Source organism: Macrosteles quadrilineatus, unplaced genomic scaffold (assembly GCF_028750875.1).
Source record: "Macrosteles quadrilineatus isolate MER2022 unplaced genomic scaffold, UCM_ALF_1.0 Scaffold_4__1_contigs__length_99947679, whole genome shotgun sequence".
NCBI lineage: Eukaryota > Metazoa > Arthropoda > Insecta > Hemiptera > Cicadellidae > Macrosteles > Macrosteles quadrilineatus.
In genome coordinates, this window is record NW_026542597.1 from 49,130,561 (window position 1) to 49,153,478 (window position 22,918).

Genomic DNA, 22,918 nt, shown 5'->3' on the forward strand with positions numbered 1-22,918 from the left:
CCACAAATACCAACAACGCACCGATTAACATGCATCAAAATCAAACTAATTTAATAACCATTATACAGTGCATACAACCTTTCCTATTCTACATTACGACGAGAATTCATAATGCAGAACAAAGAAATCAATTGATTATCCCATCAACACAATCGAAAGCAACAATAAAAAATATCTAGGAACCCTTAAGATTTTGCAGTACAGTGACCTTTCATCTTTTAGTATACAGATTCAATAAATGCACCAATAAGCAACAATCAAAATAGTGAACTCACCGACAGTGCACAAATCAACGGTGTCTACCAGAGTTGGGTATTGGGCGGTGGGGCGGTGGTGGGGCGGCAGTGAAAGTATTTGACTCTGTGCCCTTGGAGGCGGCGCTACCCCCTGCAACCTCCATATAAGCTCCGGGTCACCCTTCGTAGGTACACTCCGTCCCCGCGTCAACAGACCTACGGCACACAGGTGAGTGGTGCTAGTGCAGTGGCAGTGCGGTGCTGTGGATATTACCTGTGTATGTAATAGGCTAAGTTGTGAACGAAAATATTTTTAGTTAAGACATGTTTTCATATTCACATCGGACGTACAATGGGTATACGGTGTTTTGTATAAGAATTTTCATACGGAAGTGCGGGTGATTTTTTTAAAACTAAAGTTGTGAACCAAGTTTACTAGAACTTTTTTTAGTCTTTAAGTCATTTAACGGACGTGTAAACCCAAACAAATATTTAAAATCGTACACAATTATGCGGGTTTGTTTGTGTATGTATTTTGGATCTAAATGATATTTTATGAAAAAACACATTTCCAAACAAAAAAAATATTTAAGTAATTTTGGGTTTAAAATGCTGTTAACCGATGAAAGGGCGAAACCCCTTTAGCAGGCCTATATTTTTAAATATTTGGGTAATATAATTTAATATATGTCGATAAAGACTGTAGTTGCACTACAAAATAATACAAATTATAAATAAAATAAAATAGGCTAATATGAATAAAATAAAACTTTAAAACATTATGATATTGATTGAACTTCCTCCTGTTTTAACGAATTTAAACCAATGCGTAGTTCTCATATAAACGGATTTCATGAAATCGTAACTGTCTTAACGCTTGTAAAAATTATGGATAAACAATTTATAACTAAAATAAAAGAAGCTATTGTAGGGGTTTAACTCAAGTAAATAAAAACACTCTACAAATAAACTCTCACAAAGTAAAAATTTAAGTAATATGAATATTTGATAGTTAATTCGTACATCCTTGATATTTTCTTTATACACAGCAGTATACACACTTTCTGGAGAGATTTTGTGTGTTTGTTTCTTAGGTCTAAAACAAAAAATTGCATCGTATAAACATGCGTAAAAAATGTCCATTTTTCTGTCTGCACGTAATCTTTATAAATTCGTCCATCATTTTGGAATCCCTTAAGCGATTTAATGCAAACCTAGATAAACACATTTTAACGTTAAGAGATTCAATACAGCTGTCATTTTTATAACACGTAACATTAGATAAATATACTGTATCGGCAAACTGACATATACTTGCTCCCATGAGCTTGACATTAAAATGGAACATCCAAATACTTTTATGAACATAAAACTTACTTATTAATTTATGGGTTCGTACATGGAAAGTCACATGAATTGCAATAAATTATGAACCACAGATTTTACAGCATTGGGGTTGTGCCATTTTTCACGATTTATAGGCGTGTAAAATAATAAATTTAAATCAAAATCGTCAAAGAAAATCTTTGTAAAAATCTAATTTTTCATATACTATGGGGGTTTTATAAAAAACTAACGTTAAAAATAAAAATTTCGACAAAATAAAAGTCCTAAATATATATAACATTGTTTCTTACCAACATACAACATTTTTAACCAAAATCGGACTACAGGCATCGTCAGTAGCTTTGTACACATCCTTCCCTACGCACACACAGACATCACTTCGAAAACCCATTTTCCATGTTCAAGGGACATATTTGCACTTTATATGCATATAAATCATGTAGTTTCAGTGGTTTTCGAGCACACAAAAAGTTGCTATTCAGCCTAAGCTCCTATTGAAAAAATCTTAACATGCTAACACATTTCCTACATAGTGCCTAAACGCACATTTTATTTCCAACAATCGCAGGTAAAATATCAGTTTGAATAGAAAAAATTCATGTGTAATAAAAAAAATCATCGGATAAAAGTAAAAAAATGTATTAAAAGGTGGCTGATTGAAACTCGTGGACGGAACTGTAGGAAGCGTCACTAACTCATAGTCCTGGCCTGGGGTCTTGGTATTACAAGCTAGCTACACGATCCATGCAGCACGACCAGGGAAAGTGATCTTCATATCACCAGACTCTTTCTCTCTTTATGCAGAGTTTTAAACCGACAGATTAAAGATCTGATAAATCATCAGATTGCATGTAAGATTTAGATTTCAGAGACTTCAATGGGTACATTTAAAATTGTAATTTAATGTAAAAATTAAATTAAATTCTTGCTCTATAAACAGGGTAAGCTTAATTTACTTGAATTAATGCAGCGTAGTTTAAAGGATATTGGAAAAAAATATTGATATTGTTTCAATTAATGTCTGTACATTTTTAGTTTAGGCAACCAACATTTTAATAATGACCTTTAATAACCAACATTTTACTTCTGTTAAAGCTATTGATTGTTAGTTGTTCTACAAAAATAAAGTATCAACAATAATCAAGTATCAGACAAACTATGAAGATTCCGTTTCAGGCCTCAAAATTAATCTTAAATATGTTCCCTCTAAACTTCGGATTCCGAATTCAATATATGTAGAAGCTACCGCATCTGAAAAAATGTTCCAAACTTTATTTTCACATTGAGGCTTTATTAATTGAGTTCTACACTTGGTAATATGTAGGTAAACAAAGCTGTACAAATGAAGCAATAATCCTTATGGGAACGTGACGACAGTTTGTATAGTAGTTGCAATGATCCCATGCGGCAGTGCTACCAACACGCAAACACTGTTGTTGCTACAGTGTGGGAATTATTGTAAACGTAAACAATTGTTAATAGGTTGGTGCACTTGAACGTGTCCAAATTATCTTGCTGTTTGGACAACATACTGAACCGTACATTCAGTTAGTTGGTTGAATCTATGCCATCCATCATTTGTTTAAAGATAGACATTTGGATATTATATTAATAGAAATTCATTAAACATATCCTGAAAAATAGTAAAAGCTACGTTGAGGACCTGACAAGTTCATCGATTTGAGCGTGTATATTTCATATATTCAATTTTGCTGCATCAAAGGAAACAGTTGAAGTAATGTAGAGTACGGCAAATATGACTTAGGAAAAAATGTAAGCTTAAAGACGAAGTCTCAAGCCATTCTCAAGTTTCGGAATTAAAAGCTGAAATTATTACCCTAAATAAAAATACGTTTTTCTTGTGTACAGCGGTAAAAAAAAAAAATTATTGGCTATTAAAAATTTAATAATGTCCAACATCTTGACGTAGGTGTAAATCAAAAATTGTGAAAATAAAGAACACGGTAACAGCTATATACTGTGTTTGTATTTTATTTATACAAAATCAATTTAATTTTCTTTGTAACGAGGCTTTTTCGTGATGACAATTTCAGTCACCGACTGACAGATTAACGGGTGGCGTCGTCCTGTAATCCAGCTACTGGGAGGTCACGAATTGTGGATATTTATAGGGATGCACTGTGGATGCGATGCTCCCTGGTGTGGATTAACGTCCGCACTAGTGAGTACTACGACTTTCCGCAGTATTATCCTGATAATTAGACCAATTCGTAAATTACAAGGAAAAATGTGGTTCGGATTCCACTATAAACTGTAGGTCCCTTAGTTGCCATTAGCTGTATGGGCTATTAATTAACAGCTGTGTCTAAGGAACATGTCGGCCTTAGTCACTAACAAGACTACAAGATCGCGCCACTCATCCTACACTCATCCTTCACTCATATTTGGGTTAAAATACGCACATAGTGGCGTCCCCATCTTAAATAATTGAATTGAATTGAATTGAATTGAATTAAATTGTCCCAGCTGACTTAATAGATTCATAGGCCTAATGCCGGGTGTTGTTTATCTAAGCCATTGGAATTTTGTATATCTTGTAAGAGAACGGTACAAACCTTGACGTAACTACCTTGTAAACCTTTTTTTCGATAGCATAATTGATTGATAGGCCAATGACAAATAGCATATGAGTTTACGATCAATTTAACTTGGAATTGAACTAGCGACCTTCAAATTTGAAGGGAGCACAAAACCACTCGACTACCAAGAAAATTATCATTTTTCTTAGACTTTGTAGTAGTCCCTGGGAAAACGGATGAACTTTTAACATCGGGTTCAGGTAATCTGCCAGTAAGTAACAGTACATAATTTGTCATATCGTGTATTATTCTACTATTAAGGGTGGGGTGCGGGGCGATAGTGGCTGTAGGACATCATAGACTTGGCTAATATTAGGAGATGATCGTGAGTTTGGTCGCATGATATCCTCCAAGAAGAAACGTATAGCGGAAAACTAACCTATACTAACCGGAGAGAAACTTCTGCCAATTTTTCCGTTTCCAATTTGGGCAAACTCATGACGTCATGACACCACGTAAATATAAACATATATTACGACTTATTCAAGAATGTATCAGTATTGGAGTAACGTGATGAGATGCCACAGAGTAGGCCATACAGTGGAGTAATCTCCTCGCCAGATCATATTGTACCATCTCCGGTTATGTTGACCTTGTGACCTCATCCTAATCTCTCATAATCTCCACCACGCCCCCTGACACCTTGGCCTGCCCACGTACCTGAACAGAAGCTATCATCTTCTTCTCACACTAACAGCCAGACTGTAGGCCGTTCTCAACCATTTGCCTTTAACAGCAATAATAACAACTACTCGTATTTCATGACTGACAGGGTGTGTTTGAGTAGAAAAACGTTTGGTACTTAAACGTGTTGTGTACAAGGCCTGTAACAAAAGAGATACAAATCGTGGGCAACGAAGGATAGAATGAATAGGGTTTTAACTGGCGGAACAAATATAGAAGACCCAACAAGCTTTTTAAATAGTTTGAAGACCCACTTTGATTATAAAACTGGTATAGTTTCAATAAGATGTTACTGAGGGTGGAGACTGGGCTGGGGAGAGAGGAGGAGGAGGTAGGAGATTGGCACGACTGTTGAATGTTACCTCACTGGGTCAGCTGGGTTCATCTCACGGAAGCCAAAGTGGCTGTTCACTATTTATGAGACCAATATTTCGTATATTACGACAGGTGTTTTGCATAACAGGTTTTTCTATTGAGATACAAACAATACAGTCAATGGTGAGTGGGTGGTTCAATGTGCATCGCGACAAACTAGTAACTCATGGTAGCAATGTTCTGGGTTCTTGTTTCGGAGCCATTATTAGCCTAATATTTACGCATTCTTGTACTGCACCGGGGATACCCAACTCCGCGCGGTGGTCAAATTTAAGACGAGGAAAAGTTTATTGGCCCCCGAAGGTGTGAATGAGTGAAACATATCCTAAATTTAAAACTTATTTGAATTATTTTGGGGTCGTGAGGTGGAACGTAGAATAGGGAATTAAACGTAAGTTTAAATAAAACCATATAATAAACACTATACTAGAGTTCGATTTTAATTCCATGGCAAAACAATTTACTAACTGGTATCAGTAATTTATTATCTAAAAGACCACATCTATGAATGAAAGCAACCGTTCGAGGTTCCACTTGTTTGTAGTTACCTGTTTAAAAACAGCTAAATTGGATACGGAAAAGCTAAATGAATAAATGGCCGAATAAATATAAATGAGCACATAACCCTGTTGAGTAGGCAACTTACATACCAAAAGGATATTTTATACAAAATTGAATATAAGTAAACATACAAGATACAAAAATCCAATACTGTGTCAGGAAGTAGCATAATGAGAGCAACATACGTAATCGTCTGTGAGTTGTACACTCGATGTAGGTTAGTTGTGCTACAGTCAAGTCAATGTAACTCGTTGTGAAGTAATAGTAGAGAAGAGAAGCGAATGAACGACCTAGACCTTGTCTCTCTCTTTCACTCTCTCCATCTCTCCCCCTCTCACATACATGCACACGAACACTCGTTCCTACATACAACTTGAACCTTTTTAATAAACAGTTATAATCAGACATAAAGTATTTCGTATCAGTTAATAAAACAATAAAACGTATTATTTAACATTAGTAACATAATACCTGTTCGGACTTTATTGTGTACATAGTTTTTGGGAGTTTTAACTTTGAATTAATAATAGACATAAGATTTTTATTATAAAATACATTTAGATTCGCGTTGGTCAGGAGTGAAACTGAACACCTTATCTACCATGCTATAATTATCAGACAAATTTAAAGGTTCTTTTAAGGCGTTGAGTTAATAAGTCCCATTAGTGTAACGTGTATTTTTTTTAGTTAAGTTCAAGTAGTGCATAGTAAAACGGAAATATGTATATTATTGTTTATACAACTTTAACTTTTATATCACTGGTGTTAAGAAGTTTGGGAGTTCCAAAGGGAATTTACTTTGCACGTAGGTAAATTACCTACGTACAAATCTATAGTTAGTTCTATTGTAAAACATGAATGTTAAATTCTATTTTAAAACTCTGATGTCAACTAAAACGGGGTTCTCTTTAATAACAGTTAATCTTACTTTACCATCAATTTTGTAATAGAAAACCAGAAGACAATCTGTAGTTTATAAATGGATTTGTTTAGGGAAATATTTTTGAAGTCATAAAACAACGAGATATAATAAATCATAAACATGCACACACCAGTAGTACCGAACAGAAACATACTTTAAAATTATCTTTTATAGTTAATCCATAAGAATCACGCAGTCTTCCAGAGTAATATTTGAAAATTTTAAAACAATTCTCCTTAAAATTTAAAAAGTAAAAAGAAAACCAATGACTACCTCGACAAACACGGGGGGATTCCTCCTTTATAAGAGTAAATTTAATTAGATTTATTTTCATAAGCTGTTTCAAACAGATACCATTTCTATGACATACCGGTACTTAAAGAATCAAAAATAGCATTCCATCTATGATTGTCTTAAGTTGTAATTAAGTGTGTTGTAAATTTACAACTAGGTACACGATATTTTGATTTAATTTTTTGATTGACCTATATGATTATTAAGTAAGCCTACGTTTGTGCACCACAATCTTCACGATTGAACACGTTACTTAGTAAATGCAATTTAAGTTTATTCTGCATTTACAAGCTATTTAGTAATTAAGTGGCAACATAACAATACAAGTCAATAATTATATTTTAAAACACTGTTGTTTATTGTTTCAGGTCCGACAATATGGCGCGGCTATATTTAACACTGTGTAAGTAGTGTGTTTAAAGCATTAGACCAAGTATACTTCGCAATAATATGTTAACCGTCTAATTGGAATTCTAATGACATTCCTCATGTAACCACATATGTAATCATGACTGACTAAATCTTATTTGTACATATCACGTAAATGCCCTTCAGCAGTTTAATTTTGGTGATGAAACTTAATCGGCATTAAATAATTTTGGTTTCTATCTAATTATTTCAATCACAAGCGGTATGCAACGTTCTTAATGAACTATTTACTGTATTTTGAAGACCTTTTTTTTACGATAAGAATATTTTGCAATTTGTATAATCATATTTTGCAATATTTAGACTCGATCTCGTAAATGACCGTTTACAACCCAACATACAGTGTGCTCACCATATGAGTACGACAACCAGTTAAAGCATTAGAGGCACCGTGGCCGCTCTGAACATGGCATCATTGTATACTTAAACTATAAGTAATTCCTTAAAAAAGAGTGAATATTTCATCCTTTGTACTACAAATCCTTTGTAAATTAGAAATAAAAGATAAACTAAACTGTAGAGCTTAGGCCTACAGAATGTTTTAACAGTAAAAATGGTGTGCAATATGTAATGGTTAATGCACATTTTTGTCTTTTAAACCAACTTGAGTGATGTAAATAATATTCAAACCACGGCTGTTATAAAACGAGTTGATACATTTATTTAAATGTGTATTTCAATTCAATTCATTTGTGGACAATGTGATCTGTTGTGCAGAATAGTCATAATCATTTAAATTTAAAAATTATAATAAAAGATATCCTAAGAAATCAGCTTTTTAATCGCACAGTTAACACTACGCTCTAAAAACAGCACAGGTCAAAAAGTCGTTGTTTTTGACAAACTTAACAAACAACTTCATGAATTTAAATTCAACACGAGGATCTATTACATTTCAAACACTGGATATCGATCAAATTTAAATATCAGTGCAAAGTAAACATGTTTCACAATTTATTCTGCGATATGAGCAGAAAATTGAAAAATGGAATATTTTACTGTTGTGAGAGTGAACCCACATCAAAAATATACCTCTACAACTGACTCACTTATATATTTTATTTAAATTTTGAAAGAAACATTAATTTATTATTGTAATATCATCAACAACCACAAAGGAAGGGTTGAGACTTTAAAGAATATAAAATGTAAGATATTTATGTGAGATTAAAAATAATATTTAATTTTTTGTATACAGGGTTTGCGGCTGCGTTAAGCTTACAATCAGCCAAGGTACGTAATTATTTTTAGCTTGACTTTACCGAAGAACAGTAAACATTATTCAAATATATTATTACCACTGATTATTAAAGAAGGAAGTGATTTTATAAATTTGTCTTTAAAAAGCTATATACTATATTAAAATGAACTCTTTCAGAAACAAGATTTTCAAACCTTAGGGAGAGAAAATAGCAGTTTAACTTCATTTATACAGTGTGCATAAGCCAAACATGAATGTAAAACAAAAACTTGACTAACACATAGTATGACAGAAGAATGTAAGGTTGTTCAAGATTTGAACATTTCCAAAGTGACCATGACAATATTATTGTTTAACACTCTTTTGTAACGTTAATGATAAAGATTATTTAAAGCTTAAGAATTTTTACTTGTTTTTTGGTTTTTTGTCAAAGATTCACATAAATTTCTTAAGATAAAATTGATATTATTACTTCCAGAGGTTTAACAAAATCATATTGAGTTAGAAATTCACGATATATTAGATGCCTATGACTTCTATAGGCTAGTTATAAAAAACCCTATATACTATATAACTACATACACCGTAGATTTGTTAGGGATGAAACTGAAAACTGTAGTTAAACCAACACACATAACTTATTGCTTATTATAAAATTATTTCTACAGGCTGAAGAAGGATACAACTACGACAGACCCCAGAACCCACTACTTTCAGGACCTGGAGGAGCAACAGGCAGTACTTTCCGACCTGGAGCATCTCCCACCGGACGTCCTCCCCAAGCTGACGAGTTTCCCTCTGGTGGCCCAGGCTCCGCTCCTGGAGGCTCCGGGTACAACTATCCTCGGCCTACAGGTCCCGGATCCTCTACCCCCGGTAGCCAAGGAGGTTTTCCTGGTTCAGCTCCCGGTTATCCCTCGGGTCAAGGTAGCTACCCAGGCTCCACTCCAGGAGGATTTGGCGGAACTACACCTGGAGGCTTTCAAGGATCAACCCCTTCACCTGGAGCTTATCCTGGATCCCAACAAGGAGGCTACCCAGGATCTACTCCTGGATTCTCTAGTGGACCCTCTGGCTATCCTTCAACCTCCAGTCCAGGTGGCACAACTCCAGGATATCAAGGATATCCTTCAGGACCATCCCAAGGTGGCTTTCCCAGTAGCACTGCTAGACCAGGTGGCTATCCTGGTCAACAAGCAGGGTTTGCCGGATCGACCGCTGCATATCCTACTGGTGCTGGCCAAGGAGGTTCTCAAGTAGGCACATCTCGTCCCGGCTATCCTGGAGCTGCCGGATCAGGCTACCCATCAGGACCTCAAAGTGGATTCCCTGGCTCAACATCATCAGCTGGATATCCAAGTGGACCTCAAGGAGGATACCCAGGATCTTCTACTGGAGGCTTCCAATCCACAACCGCAGGCCCAACAGGTTATCCGGGATCTGGACAAGGATATCCTTCAGGACCAGCAGGTAGCCAATTCCCAGGATCTACTTCTCGTCCAGGTGGACAACAAAGCTTTCAAGGGACTACGCCATCTTCCCAAGGATACCCAGGTTCACAAGGAGGATTCCCAAGCACGACAGCTAGACCAGCAGGATACCCTGGTGCAACAGGTGGTCCTGGAGGGGCATTTGCCGATGAATACCCTACTAGTGGAGGTGGACAACCTGGGTTTGGTGGTCAACAGGGAGCTGGATTTCCAGGAAGCGGTTCTCAAGGAGGCTATGGTGGAGTTGGAGCAGGAGGATTTACTGGTGGAGTTGGAGCAGGAGGATTTACTGGTGGACAAGGTGGGCAGTTCCCAACAGGAAGCACTGGTGGATCAGGAGGACAATATTCTGGTGGACAAGGTGGGCAGTTCCCAACAGGAAGCACTGGTGGGCCAGGAGGACAATTTACTGGTGGGCAAAGTGGACAGTTCCCGACAGGTGCTGGTGCTGGGGGATCAGGATCTCCTACTGGTGGATCTGGGGGAGGACAAGCAGGTCAATTTCCAACTGGAGGACCTGGTAGTTCTGGTGGTTTCCCAGGCCAAGCTGGGCGTCCTGGAGGCAGTGGCACTGGCGGTGCTGCTGGTGTAGGTGGTGATGAGGACGATGGATCATATGACGAAGGAGATTACTCAGCTATTCCTGGTGAGCCAGGTACCGATTATCCCATTTACTCAGAAATCCCGGAAACATCTTTTCGCTGTGATCAACAACAGTTCCCAGGATACTACGCAGATGTCGAGACAAGATGTCAAGTATTTCACATTTGTGCCAATAACAAAACCTATGACTTTTTATGTCCAAACGGAACGATATTTCACCAAGAGTACTTCGTTTGTGTGTGGTGGAATCAATTTGACTGTGACTCCGCTCCAGGACTTTTCTCCCTCAACCAGAAATTATACGATTATTCAATTGTAGGATCTCAGCAACAAGGGGTTGGTGGACCTGCAGGACAGAGTGGTCAACAAGGACCTTTTGGAGGATTCCCAGGACAGGTAGGACCACAGGGCCCATCGGCTCAGTATCCGGGACAAAACGGACCTCAAGGACCTTCTGCTCAGTACCCAGGCCAAACTGGTCCTCAGGGACCTTCTGCGCAATACCCAGGTCAGACAGGACCTCAAGGACCTTCAGCCAACTACCCAGGTTCTACTGGTCCTCAAGGACCATCTGCTCAATACCCAGGCCAAACTGGACCACAAGGTCCCTCAGCCAATTTCCCCGGACAAGTAGGACCTCAAGGGCCAACAGCAGGATATCCAGGAGCTACTGGTCCTCAGGGACCTTCTGCTCAGTATCCAGGTCAGACAGGACCTCAAGGGCCTTCAACTAACTACCCAGGATCAACCGGTCCTCAGGGACCATCTGCTCAATACCCAGGCCAAACTGGACCACAGGGTCCCTCAGCCAATTTCCCCGGACAAGTAGGACCTCAAGGGCCAACAGCAGGATATCCAGGAGCTACTGGTCCTCAGGGACCTTCTACTCAATATCCAGGTCAGACCGGACCTCAAGGGCCTTCATCCAACTATCCAGGATCTGCCGGACCACAAGGGCCTTCAGCCAACTACCCAGGATCTACCGGACCCCAAGGACCTTCGGCAGGGTATCCGGGTAGTGGTCCTCAGGGACCTTCAGCGGGCTACCCAAGTTCCGGGCAAGGTCCTTCTAGTGGATATCCAGGCACAGCTGGACCATCAGGACAGTATCCTGGATCTCAGGGACCTACTGGTCCTTCATCTCAGTATCCAGGGTCGTCAACTGCTTTCCCGGGATCCACAACCTCTCCCGGTTTCCCTGGACAGCGACCTCAGGGAACTTCACCTTTTCCCGGTCAGGGAACTTCGAGACCTCCCTTCGGCACAGCGGCTGATGAGTACCCTGGTGGTCAGAGCCCCTCATCTAAGCCCAACCGAGAGTATCTTCCACCCTACAGAAGATAATCCTTGAGACACTAGCCAAACGAATGTTACAATGACTCGCCAGTACTTCTATAATGTTGTTGTATTATATGTTGTATACAAAGTAGCCTAGAAAAGTAGCTTACCTCTTGAATGCTCTCTTCAACTCTTTAAAGTTTCTGAAATTTTTCGTAGTACATGCCTTTGTAGGAGTTCAATGTTGTTTGTATTTAAGAAATCCTACTAGGTAACGATATTTGTGTGCCTTAAGTTATTGTGTTTAGCTTTAAGTGCTTATTGTTAAGATGTTTTTATATATTTTTGTAACATAAAGTGTTCTCATAGTGATATGTTTTGAGAAATAAACTACCATTTTGTAATAATTTAGAGTTTTAATTGATTAAATCACAGTTTCCATTTCATTCAGAAGTTTGTTTATAAGGAATAAGGATACATAAACCCTGCCTGTTCTATTATTCGCAGTCTTGTATCGCCGTCCAGAGACATTACAAAAATAGATAAACAACTGCTTTAAAAGACACAAATAAATTGCAATTATGACTGCACTTCTTGGCAGTATGCATCATATAAAACTGTTATGCTTACAAATTAAATAATTCCTAAAAAGCACAAGAATTCAATCATCTAATTGATTGACTACTAATTAAATTAAATAATTATTTTAAATGCGATAATGCCATCGATTTCAATCCAAATGCCGATTATTATGGCCAATAATTCATTAGGCAAACTTTTCAATCAGTTTATGTATTTTTATTAATTTTATAAAAAAAAAAATAACTTAATAAGATGTTACATAAACATCTAAGGGGGGGGGGGATAGCCCTTTTATACTTTACTTTATAATTTTCTATAAAATGGCGACCATACAGTTTCGAGGTGACATTATTGGCGTTGTAAACATTATAATTGAACTATGGATACAATATTCAACCATTTACAGCTGACATACCTTCCTTAAAATAATTCCTAAACGTGTAACGATTTACTGTCGCAAAACATAAAAAAATGGGAAAACTAAGCACAGTTTTGCCCCCATCTAATTTTTGTTGTATGATTATCGGAATACGATCAAAGTTTACAAACAAGAAGAACGTAAAGTACGGCGTTTAATGTAAGAACCGATTCGTCTATGTAATCACTCCAAAGATGACAATTTTAAGGAAATTCTACTCTTGACCGATTTTCTAAAAATTGTTTCTTGTCGAATTCGTAAGATGTAGGGCAGCTAACATTTTAATTCACTATTTCTAACTTCTTATTTAATTACAATGCTCCGTACTCGCAGTTCCAATTTAGCCATTATTTATAATGGTTTAAATACCTGCATTCAGTAATCCAATACTCCAATTGGATTACTGAATGCAGGTATTTAAACCATTATAAATATTCAAACGTAATCCGGAGGCTAACAACTCTTAAAAATGAAATTAGCCATTATGTTGTTTAACTATAAGAATTCTCTCATCTCACTAGATTTGTATAACCCATTTAAATATCAAATTATTGCAAAACTAGCTCGCGTTAGCTGACCCAGGGTACCACATGTATGTAGCCATTATGTGAACCCAATGTGCTTAATAACTAGCATAACGACACATATTAGCGTAACATAAAGAGTAATTAAAACCAAAGGTCATTCTGTTTTCGTGACCAATGCTAGAAACCGAGGACTGTAGTTGTGCAATATTCGTCACTTCGGTCTGTTATTAGTAGCATCAACGTATACTTATGGAGATCCACGCAGGTTGGGAAACATTGCCGAATATGTGACTTATCACTGATCACATACGTGTTAGGTGTTATCCTGGCACAGATTGGTAAAGTCAGTCACTGAACGTTACAGTGTTACTACTATGTGAGGAATTTAATGGTTAATAAAGTTTTGGTTAAAGTTTACTGGGTAGCCGAGAGGTTATAGTGATCGATAATCTCAAGTTTGAAGACCGAATGTTCGATTCCAAACTAGATCGATTCTGGGCCCTGAACGCGATTGGGTTTGGAATATTGGTTAGTTAACGATGTTACCTATAAAAAAGTCAATGTCACATACAGTAAAACCTTGATAACAAGTCTCTCATGAGGATTATCAAAAAAATACGTGTCATCGAGGTTGACTTGTTATAGGTTTGCATTAACATGTGATTGATGTGACACAAAATCTTGGGTACCTATTTGAAAATGACACTTGTCGAATGATAGTCTTGTTATGGAGGTTCCACTGCACACTACAATATAGGGAATGCCACCTAGGTGAATATTTTGATCAAAATATGAGTGAAAAAAGGGTGAGTGTAGAATGTAGTAATGCCTTATGTAGCTTTCTTGATGATAAGACCAGCTGTTTCATTAGCTTTGGATCATGTTTTTTAAATCCAAATGATTAGAAAAAAATAGTTGGGTCCAGTTTGGAACGCAACAAAACACTTTGGAGAGTTGTGTGGAGCATTCTCTTACAAAAACGTAAAAACAATAATGACGTGCAGCACAAGTTACTGTATCACAAAAACAAAATTAAAATAATTTACCGTTGTGCTGTTGACTTTGGTAGTTGTAATAGTTCACTAAAAATTTTCATTGTATGCATGTTGTCTTTTCATAAGGAAATGACACATGCCAAATTTGCTAATTGGCTGGAAACACTACCAAGAGTTCTTATCTTTCCATTTCCATAATTGATTTGGATTCTTGTCCCAGCCTTTCAGTAGTTTCGGGGGGACGTTTCGTATGATTAATTAACATGGTGACAAAAAAACATTGTTTACATTTTATTGTTATTTTACTTAAATAATTGTTTCAAATGCCACACAGCTGACTGAAATAATTCAAATTGGGTACTTTGTAAAACAAACTGATGCGTTTGATCTATAATTGGGTAATTTATTATAACATATCAAATATATTGATTGAAAACATTATGTGTTTCATAGTTTATAGTGTTACTACTAGGACTTTCAATTCCCAGAGTTGAATTGTACGAAATGGCTGGTCAAATATAAAACATTGCCTAAACTCACAAAAAATAAGGGTTTTCTGTGGTTACTTGTTACTGGTGTGGTAAACGCATAAACAACAATAATTAGTTGATTTCCTTATGAATGACCCCTTTATAATGAATTGAAATGCCAGTTATATCATAGACTAGCAGCTATACCCGTGCCTTGCAACGGGGTCAGCATGCAAAAGAGACAATGTTGGTTCATTGAAAATGCCTTAAAAATAATTACTTCACTTGATAATAGTAAGTTTTGATAACTCAGACTGCGAACACTTGTTTAGGCTACCTAGGATACAAAACAATGTTAGATTTTAAGGATGATCAAATAACATGTTGAATGATCTGTACTGTAAACGAAAGGCTATCACAATTAGTTCCAAACCTGTCAATAGTGTAATTTTCTAACATATCTTAGTGAAATTATAGTCAGGCAAATGGAAATTCACTTAGGTTTGCTGCGGCAAGGGTATTATACTACTGTTTACAAGAAAATATATCTAAAAAATAATTCTCATAAAACTCTTGAGTTCCATTTAAATATTGTTAATAATGTTTACATTTCGTCGAGTGACATCATTTATTAAATGTTTATGATCCATACTGTTATGCTTGGACCAGCTGTGTGGAATTGTGAAATAAGAATTCATTTGACAGTTAGTTCTGCTTGTTTACGTTTTTAAACTTTGTGGGGGGTTTTTTGGTTACCATGGTTACCATCAATAAATATTTACTTTTAAATCTCTCGCTTCAGATTTTTGAAAGCCCACGGGGCAGAGTCCTATGTCGATACTGAAGCGGGAATAGTTTTATATGTATCCTCGGAACTGTAGCTTCATTTGAGTGCAATTTGAGCCCAGTCGGTTCAATAGTTTGTGAGTTTAGCTCATACAAACACACAGACAGACAGACATCACCTCTTCTTTATAAAAGTAATAGTAGATAGATAGATAGATATATTAAAGAGAGAAGACCTTTATCTATTTTATCCACTGTCTGCTCTCTTTAATTTGTGGTTATGTATATATAAGTGTTCTATGTAACAACCAAATTTCCAAGCAAGTGTTGAACAATAGTTATAAATTACGCCTGTCGACGGATTGATATATTCCATAATCTCGTGACAGGAGAGAAATATAACTTCTATTTAGGTATGAATAGTGTTCATCAATGAAGATGTCGTAATGTCGTCACTTTTAAAAGTTAAAACAGTTGTGAAATGCTCACCGAAAGGCTAACTGATTTCAAACAATCTTTTTGTCAGATAAATCATACGCTACAAACCAACACTGAAAATTTAAGCTCTTTTACTTTTCTACTCACTCACTATGCAATATACAGTTAGTCCATATAGATGGGATTTTGTTGATAGTTTCTAGCGATTTTTTTTATTTGGAAGTATATATTTACAGCAGTAGCAGTCTAAAAATACCGTTCCTTCAAAATTAATGATTAAATGGACACGCGTTTTTGACCGTAGGCACACGATACAATATGTAAAAACTGTCAGATTTTATAGAAATTTTGTAAAATCAACATCAATGATAATGATATCGCGAACCAGTGAGGGTTAACGACAGGAAAGGGGTATTGTGGAGGTGGGGGTTTGTTTCCCTCCCCCAAAAATCGTTTTGCCTGTATTGTAAACAATAAAAAAATATATTTTTCAACAATCGTTTACATTATTTATTAGATTTTAACCACCTTAATTTGTCATTCTGCAGATTTTGGTAGCTGATATGTACAAATCAATTGATTTAGGCCTACATCGCAATTCAATGTTATACTTTTGGAGAAAGACATTTATTTTTTCTAATCATCATAATTTAATTTAGACAAAATATATTAAAGTTTCTCATTACGGTGAATGTTAGCACGTATCATTGAGCCCATGTCATTTATACCTGACGTGGAAGAGTAAAATTCCTTTCATTGCGTTTGAAAAATGGTTTTGAATAGTTTAAATAAAAACTACATAAACCCAAGATAATTGAAGCCAGAGTGGCCTGGTGGTACATTCTTGTTCTAAACATAACATTGATTTACAAGGATAGCCTATTAAGCCTTTGAGTGTTCCTCGGATAGTTTTTGTATACAAAGCCATATCTCGCCTTCTATGTATTTATGTAACAGTAATTTCATCACGCATTGCATTGCAATTCAAATGCTTAACATTTGGTGAGGGCGGCGAATGCAAAGTGTCCATGATATTCTGAGATGGTCCGCAGCGAATTTGGCAAGAAATTGACCGTTCGCCTGGAGCACACTTCCCGACGAGTGACGTCACAGCGTAGTGAACCTGTCAGAGCAAAATGTGGAGATGGCTACGCTAATGCCTTTTCCGAAGGTTGCAAAATCAATCTTTGGCAAACATTTACTCGGTCGTCGAACATCAATTGATTGATCCAAACAAGAATCAATTGGTCTAACTTTTACTTATACGTCCATCTTTCATTCATCTCCAGCCTCTACGGGGTGGGTTGAAATGGAATTGTTATTCCACGATCTTGATCATGTATCTTTAAAATTAACAATTTGTAAAACATTGTATGCAAGACTTTTACTTCTTGGTAAACCCAGAAAAAAGCAACAATACAAAAACAACAAAAAACAACAAAAATAAACACAAAAAACGCTTTCAAAGCAATAAGTTTCAAAGCCCGAGAGTTTGATATTTGAAAGTTATTGGATGTGTATTGAACGTCAATAAATGTTGACAACTACCTGATAGTTTATCCGTTTAAAGGGAGAGCCAATCAGTTTAACAATATTTGAAACGATTCTAATATTTATCTAGCACTATTGGATCTGCTATTTGAAGATAAGGTGTAGTACTTTTTTTAAATATTTATAGTAACTAAACAACAACTTGACAGTACTAAACAATCCACTGATATTATTTAAAGTAAATAAATTGTTTTTGAACTTAATTTTTGTACTATTAATGCCTAGGCTACTCTTTACTTTGTACTTGATTGCTTTGACGATTGAGACTTGCATTTGATACCTAATTCATATATAAAGCATAATAAAAATTGACTAATAAGGTGCTCTAACTTAATTAACAAAATTTCAACTATTCAAAATGTACTGTTAGATATTTTTTTACTGATTATTTTTTGTTACAAAGTAAAAAAAAATGCAGTCCAATGAAAGTAAGTTCGCTGGTACAACATGAGTGCCACTGTATATTCAATCCCGTTCAAGGTTTAATCTTTGTCAAAATGTTTCACCTCGCAGGAAACAGGAATCCAGGATATTATGAGACCCATGTAATGTTACATAGATTATACTGTAAATGGAGACTTTCTACGTGTTGGGCTTAATAAATTTAATGTTTACGTTTTCAAAGAAGAGCTTCATCGTCTAAATTGTTGACGATAGTAACCCTGGACCGTGTCTCTGTTAAGACATGTAGGCACCTCTGACCCTGTAGGGCAACTGGCCTCTTCAGCTGTCCGTGCTTGCGAAAAGCGAGCATTTTAACCCCAGTACAGAGAAAGGCTCTTGCTACATTGATTCTAATTGTTCCTCGCTATAAGACATCTGCAGAGTTGCGTTGACTGTGGAGAGATATCTCTGTCTTCGAGACAGTTCTCCTTGCCAAACAGTCTACTTTTATGTTGGCAAATGGGTTATGGTGGAATACAAAACACTGGGTATCGGCTCAATAACATAGCGAATTGCAATTGAACGTAGTTTAAGTTTACTTCACTAGGTTGTAATGTAATGTATAAGCTACATAAAATAATTGTTGATCAAAGTTCGCTTACGAGATGGGAATGGGATATTACAAAAATATAGACGATTGAGGTAGTTTTGGAATTTTGACAGACAAAGCGGAACAATTAGCTTTTTCTCGCATTTAACTCCGTGAGCAGCTACTGGGGTTAGGCTACTGGGGACCAATCTCCCCCCATCGGCTCTCAGTAGAAAACTCTTTCAATTTTACTACCTAACAACAATTAATTAAAACATAAGACAGATCCAAGCAAGAATGTATCCTGGTCATAACATAGACAGCACTTGGACCTTAGTTCTAATACATTGAAGAGTTGATCATTTTCTTGCATTGTATCTTTGTTCACTCTAGTCAAGGTAATTACTATGGTCGAAAATTTACTCTTAATATGAATTTTGATATGAGTTATTAGTGTATAATTTTTAGTGTCAAATGGCCCTGAAATCGAGCCACTCTGGATCAAACCCAGCAACCTCAATATTTTCGACCACCATAACCGTAGACGAACACCATAAACATTCGGCTACTTAGATGTTTGTTAAAGGTCAATTGTTGATTGTAGCTTTAAGGCTTTTGTATATTTAACACTAGCTTATGTACCCATGCTTTGCAACGGGAAGAGGACCTGAAATAGAAACATTTCGATCCTTACATCTGTTGTATAAAATATACACATCCGCCAACGCTTTTACAAACAAAATTTAACCCTAATGGCATTTGTGTTCAATGCGGAAAGAGACCAGGTTTCTGCACTGTAGTAACAACAGGCCTTGTGAGAGTTTTGTACAGCTTCATCTTTGTCTTGCGGGCCATCAGCTTGGATTTGAGGATCTGAAGGTTTGCATAATATAATTTACTATATAAAACTATCACTATATAGTGTTAAATAGTCAGTGATAATATGCTCTGTTACCAGCCATGATTCATTTTGTGATTTCTTGCGCAACAGTGTTTTTGCTATTCAGCTCTGCCCCAAGGTAAACAAACCTATTCACACCCTTAACACATAAATTTGTACATATTATTCAATTTACAAATAAAATTGAGTACTTAAGATGGCAGAAAAAACTAATGATTGTCAAAACATCAAGGACAAAAAAATTTAATAGTAATACGGTATATTTTTTATTGCATCTATGATTTTACTCTACAAAGATATCAAATAACAACATAATATACAAATCAGCTCTTTTATTTAGTTCCATAGTCCATTGCCTTTACATTTTCACAATTACCAGTAAACAAATCAAAATCAAAATTTCTTTTATTCCGTATAAAATAGTTGTTTTACAGTTTTTACAAATAATGTATTACAATAGAACTATAACTAAATACCTTAAAGTATACGAAATTAAACCCACATGGGAAAACCCGTGCGTGGGAGTGAGTCGTTTTATATTGCAGCCTAATAAGAAAGAAAAAGAAACTTTGATACTTATTAAAAAACAAATCAAAAAACTTCTAATTACTGGCATGATTACAAAGCGCTAGCGGAATTTTGGCTAATCGCATAGGAACATAGATAATGATGTCAGATTGACTCGTTGACTTCCCCCTACCATTAACAATCCAAAACGCCCCCCTCGCCCCCCACACACAACACGCACACACACACACACACACGCACACTACCACACACAGATACACTCAGCTGTCCTCGTCCCAACACCAACAAGCGGCTGGTAGCCCTAGGGTACTAGGGCCGTCAATGCTCTGTCCGGATCATCTTCAAATGGTCCAAAGTCGTTTGGTCCACAGTTTATATTGCCGTTCGTTTGGTCCAAAATCGTTTGGTCCAACAGTTAAAAACTCGTTCGTTTGGTCCAAAATCGTTTTATCCAATTTCATTTGGTCCAAAGTCGTTTGGTCCACAGTTTATATTGCCGTTCGTTTGGTCCAAAATCGTTTGGTCCAACAGTTAAAAACTCGTTCGTTTGGTCCAAAATCGTTTGGTCCAACAGTTAAAAACACGTTCGTTTGGTCCAAAATCGTTTGGTCCAAAAGTACAGGCCAAACTAGAAGTAAAATGTTGCATTGTAGAGTAAACTTATGAAATATACTGTACGTTTATATTGCCGTTCATTTGGTCCAAAATCGTTTGGTCCAACAGTTGTAAAACAGTTCGTTTGGTCCAAAATCGTTTGGTCCAACACATTAATACGAGTTCGTTTGGTCCAAAGTATAAAGTATTGCGTCCCTCACATTGAAGGCGTTCAAATATCCGCCGTCGTATACAATAATAATATTAATACAATTTTTGCTTTAAACATGTTGACTTTCTATGTTTTTAACGTTAAAGACGCCATGTTTTGTTGTATTCAAACCACTAAAGCGTACATAAACAAACTTATAGCTCAATAGTGTATCATACGGTTGGAAATCTTATAAATTAACAGTTTTTATCACATTTGGCGACCTTCTAATATACAGAGTGTTCAGTGGACCAACGTGTTTTAAATGTTTATCATACACCTTAATTTGTATTGTTGTACCGGTACCTATTTACAATGGAGTGTTTACTATTGATCATGGTTGTCTATAATTCTTAATCAAAAGGTTAAAATAGAACATGAAAATTACATTAATTAGCCTACTCATATTTTCTGGACGTCCACAATTTCCTGGTAAAAATTTTGTCTTACAGAATTATATATAAGGATCTTATTTTCTTATTTTAAAATTGATGTTCTTAATAATGTCATGTTTAGCAATATAACGTTCCATTACGAACAGTTATATAATCTTAATATTACAGTAACTCTTTCAATCATTTCTTATTGCATTATGTTATATCTATTGTACTGGTTGGTGTCTGCCTTTTTGACTACTTTTGCCGATATTTTGTCTTATTATTCAATACTGACAGATCATCACGAGATTATTGTTATACATGTGTATTTAATCATTGGACAATTTCCCATTATGTAATACGATACAGAATAATAAAAGTGCAGAAGGCTTTTACAGTCTATGAAAATGAATGTTAAATAGGCTACTTTTATTTATCATAGACATATCATTAAGGTACATCAATTATAGGTCTACTCTTTGTGATATGCATAATTGTCTGAGACAAACATTCAGGCACGTTGCCCATATTTTTTTAAAAATAATAGTGGTTTTCAGAAACTGGATTAAATTTTTAATAATTTTATGAATAAATGCATGATAAGTTATAGAAAGTTATTAATCCTAAATTCCAGTTTATTACATACTTTTAGAGAGTTTACTTTGATGCATTCATTCAGCTTAGTGAAAGAATACACAATGGAGTCAGTGAATGTTATTCAACTAAAGATGTGATGGTCGAACAACGGATCTAAACCTCACTATACACAAACAATTCGGAAACACAACAGTGTCATCACATCTCATCGCATTTGCATAATTTTTTACCAAGGCTGGACTAGGTTATGGATTTGGTTCAGCAAATGTTCAAGATTTGTGGTCAAACTTCCTACAATTATGGTTCATTCCATCCACGAAATACATGCACAGCTTTATGTGATCGATATGGCCAAGGCAAAACTACCCCATAAATAAACGAATTATCAAGTAAGACCAGGATGATTAAATACATGGGTCAATATGGCAAGAGAAGGAATAAAACCAACTATCACAATTGCTTATTGGTAATTGATTAGATCGAAGTAAGAATGTTACTGCTTTCTGGAGAATCAGATATTTGTATCAAATAAAAAAAACTAATTTAATATGCTGATAAAATTCTGTATTTTTATGACCAAAGATGAAGATTTACTTATAAATCCGGATACAATCTGAATGATTTTCCTAAAGCAGATGGAATTAGTTGTTAGTAATAAATATTGACTCTTTCCGTAACATGATAGACCAATTATATGAACTCATTCTCCCATATAGTGAAAGTGGCTTTGACATGAAACAAACTCATGAACAAACAATTATAAGACTCCTAAAAAACCTTTTGGGCAACCAGCCGATAAAAAGGTAGGAAATATTGTGTTAAACGAATTCATCAATCACGTTTTTTAGGGAACACAATCGTCACCCTTACTATTGCTTATCCTCCCTTCATTTAACTAAGATTTTAATGACCACTCTATCTATCACAGGAAGCTGAATTTACATAAAACC

The 22,918-nt window shown here is 36.0% G+C and overlaps 1 protein-coding gene across 1 annotated transcript; it reads left to right on the plus strand.

Annotated features, from left to right (window-relative positions):
• The first annotated feature begins 403 nt into the window (after positions 1-403).
• LOC128992669 (collagen alpha-1(I) chain-like) lies at positions 404-12,427 on the plus strand. The gene is made up of 4 exons (XM_054416367.1): positions 404-465; positions 7,388-7,422; positions 8,647-8,681; positions 9,318-12,427. The coding sequence occupies exons 2-4, from the start codon at positions 7,398-7,400 to the stop codon at positions 12,084-12,086; spliced, it is 2,829 nt and encodes a 942-aa protein (XP_054272342.1). The 5' UTR covers positions 404-465; positions 7,388-7,397; the 3' UTR covers positions 12,087-12,427.
• The last annotated feature ends 10,491 nt before the right edge of the window (positions 12,428-22,918 follow it).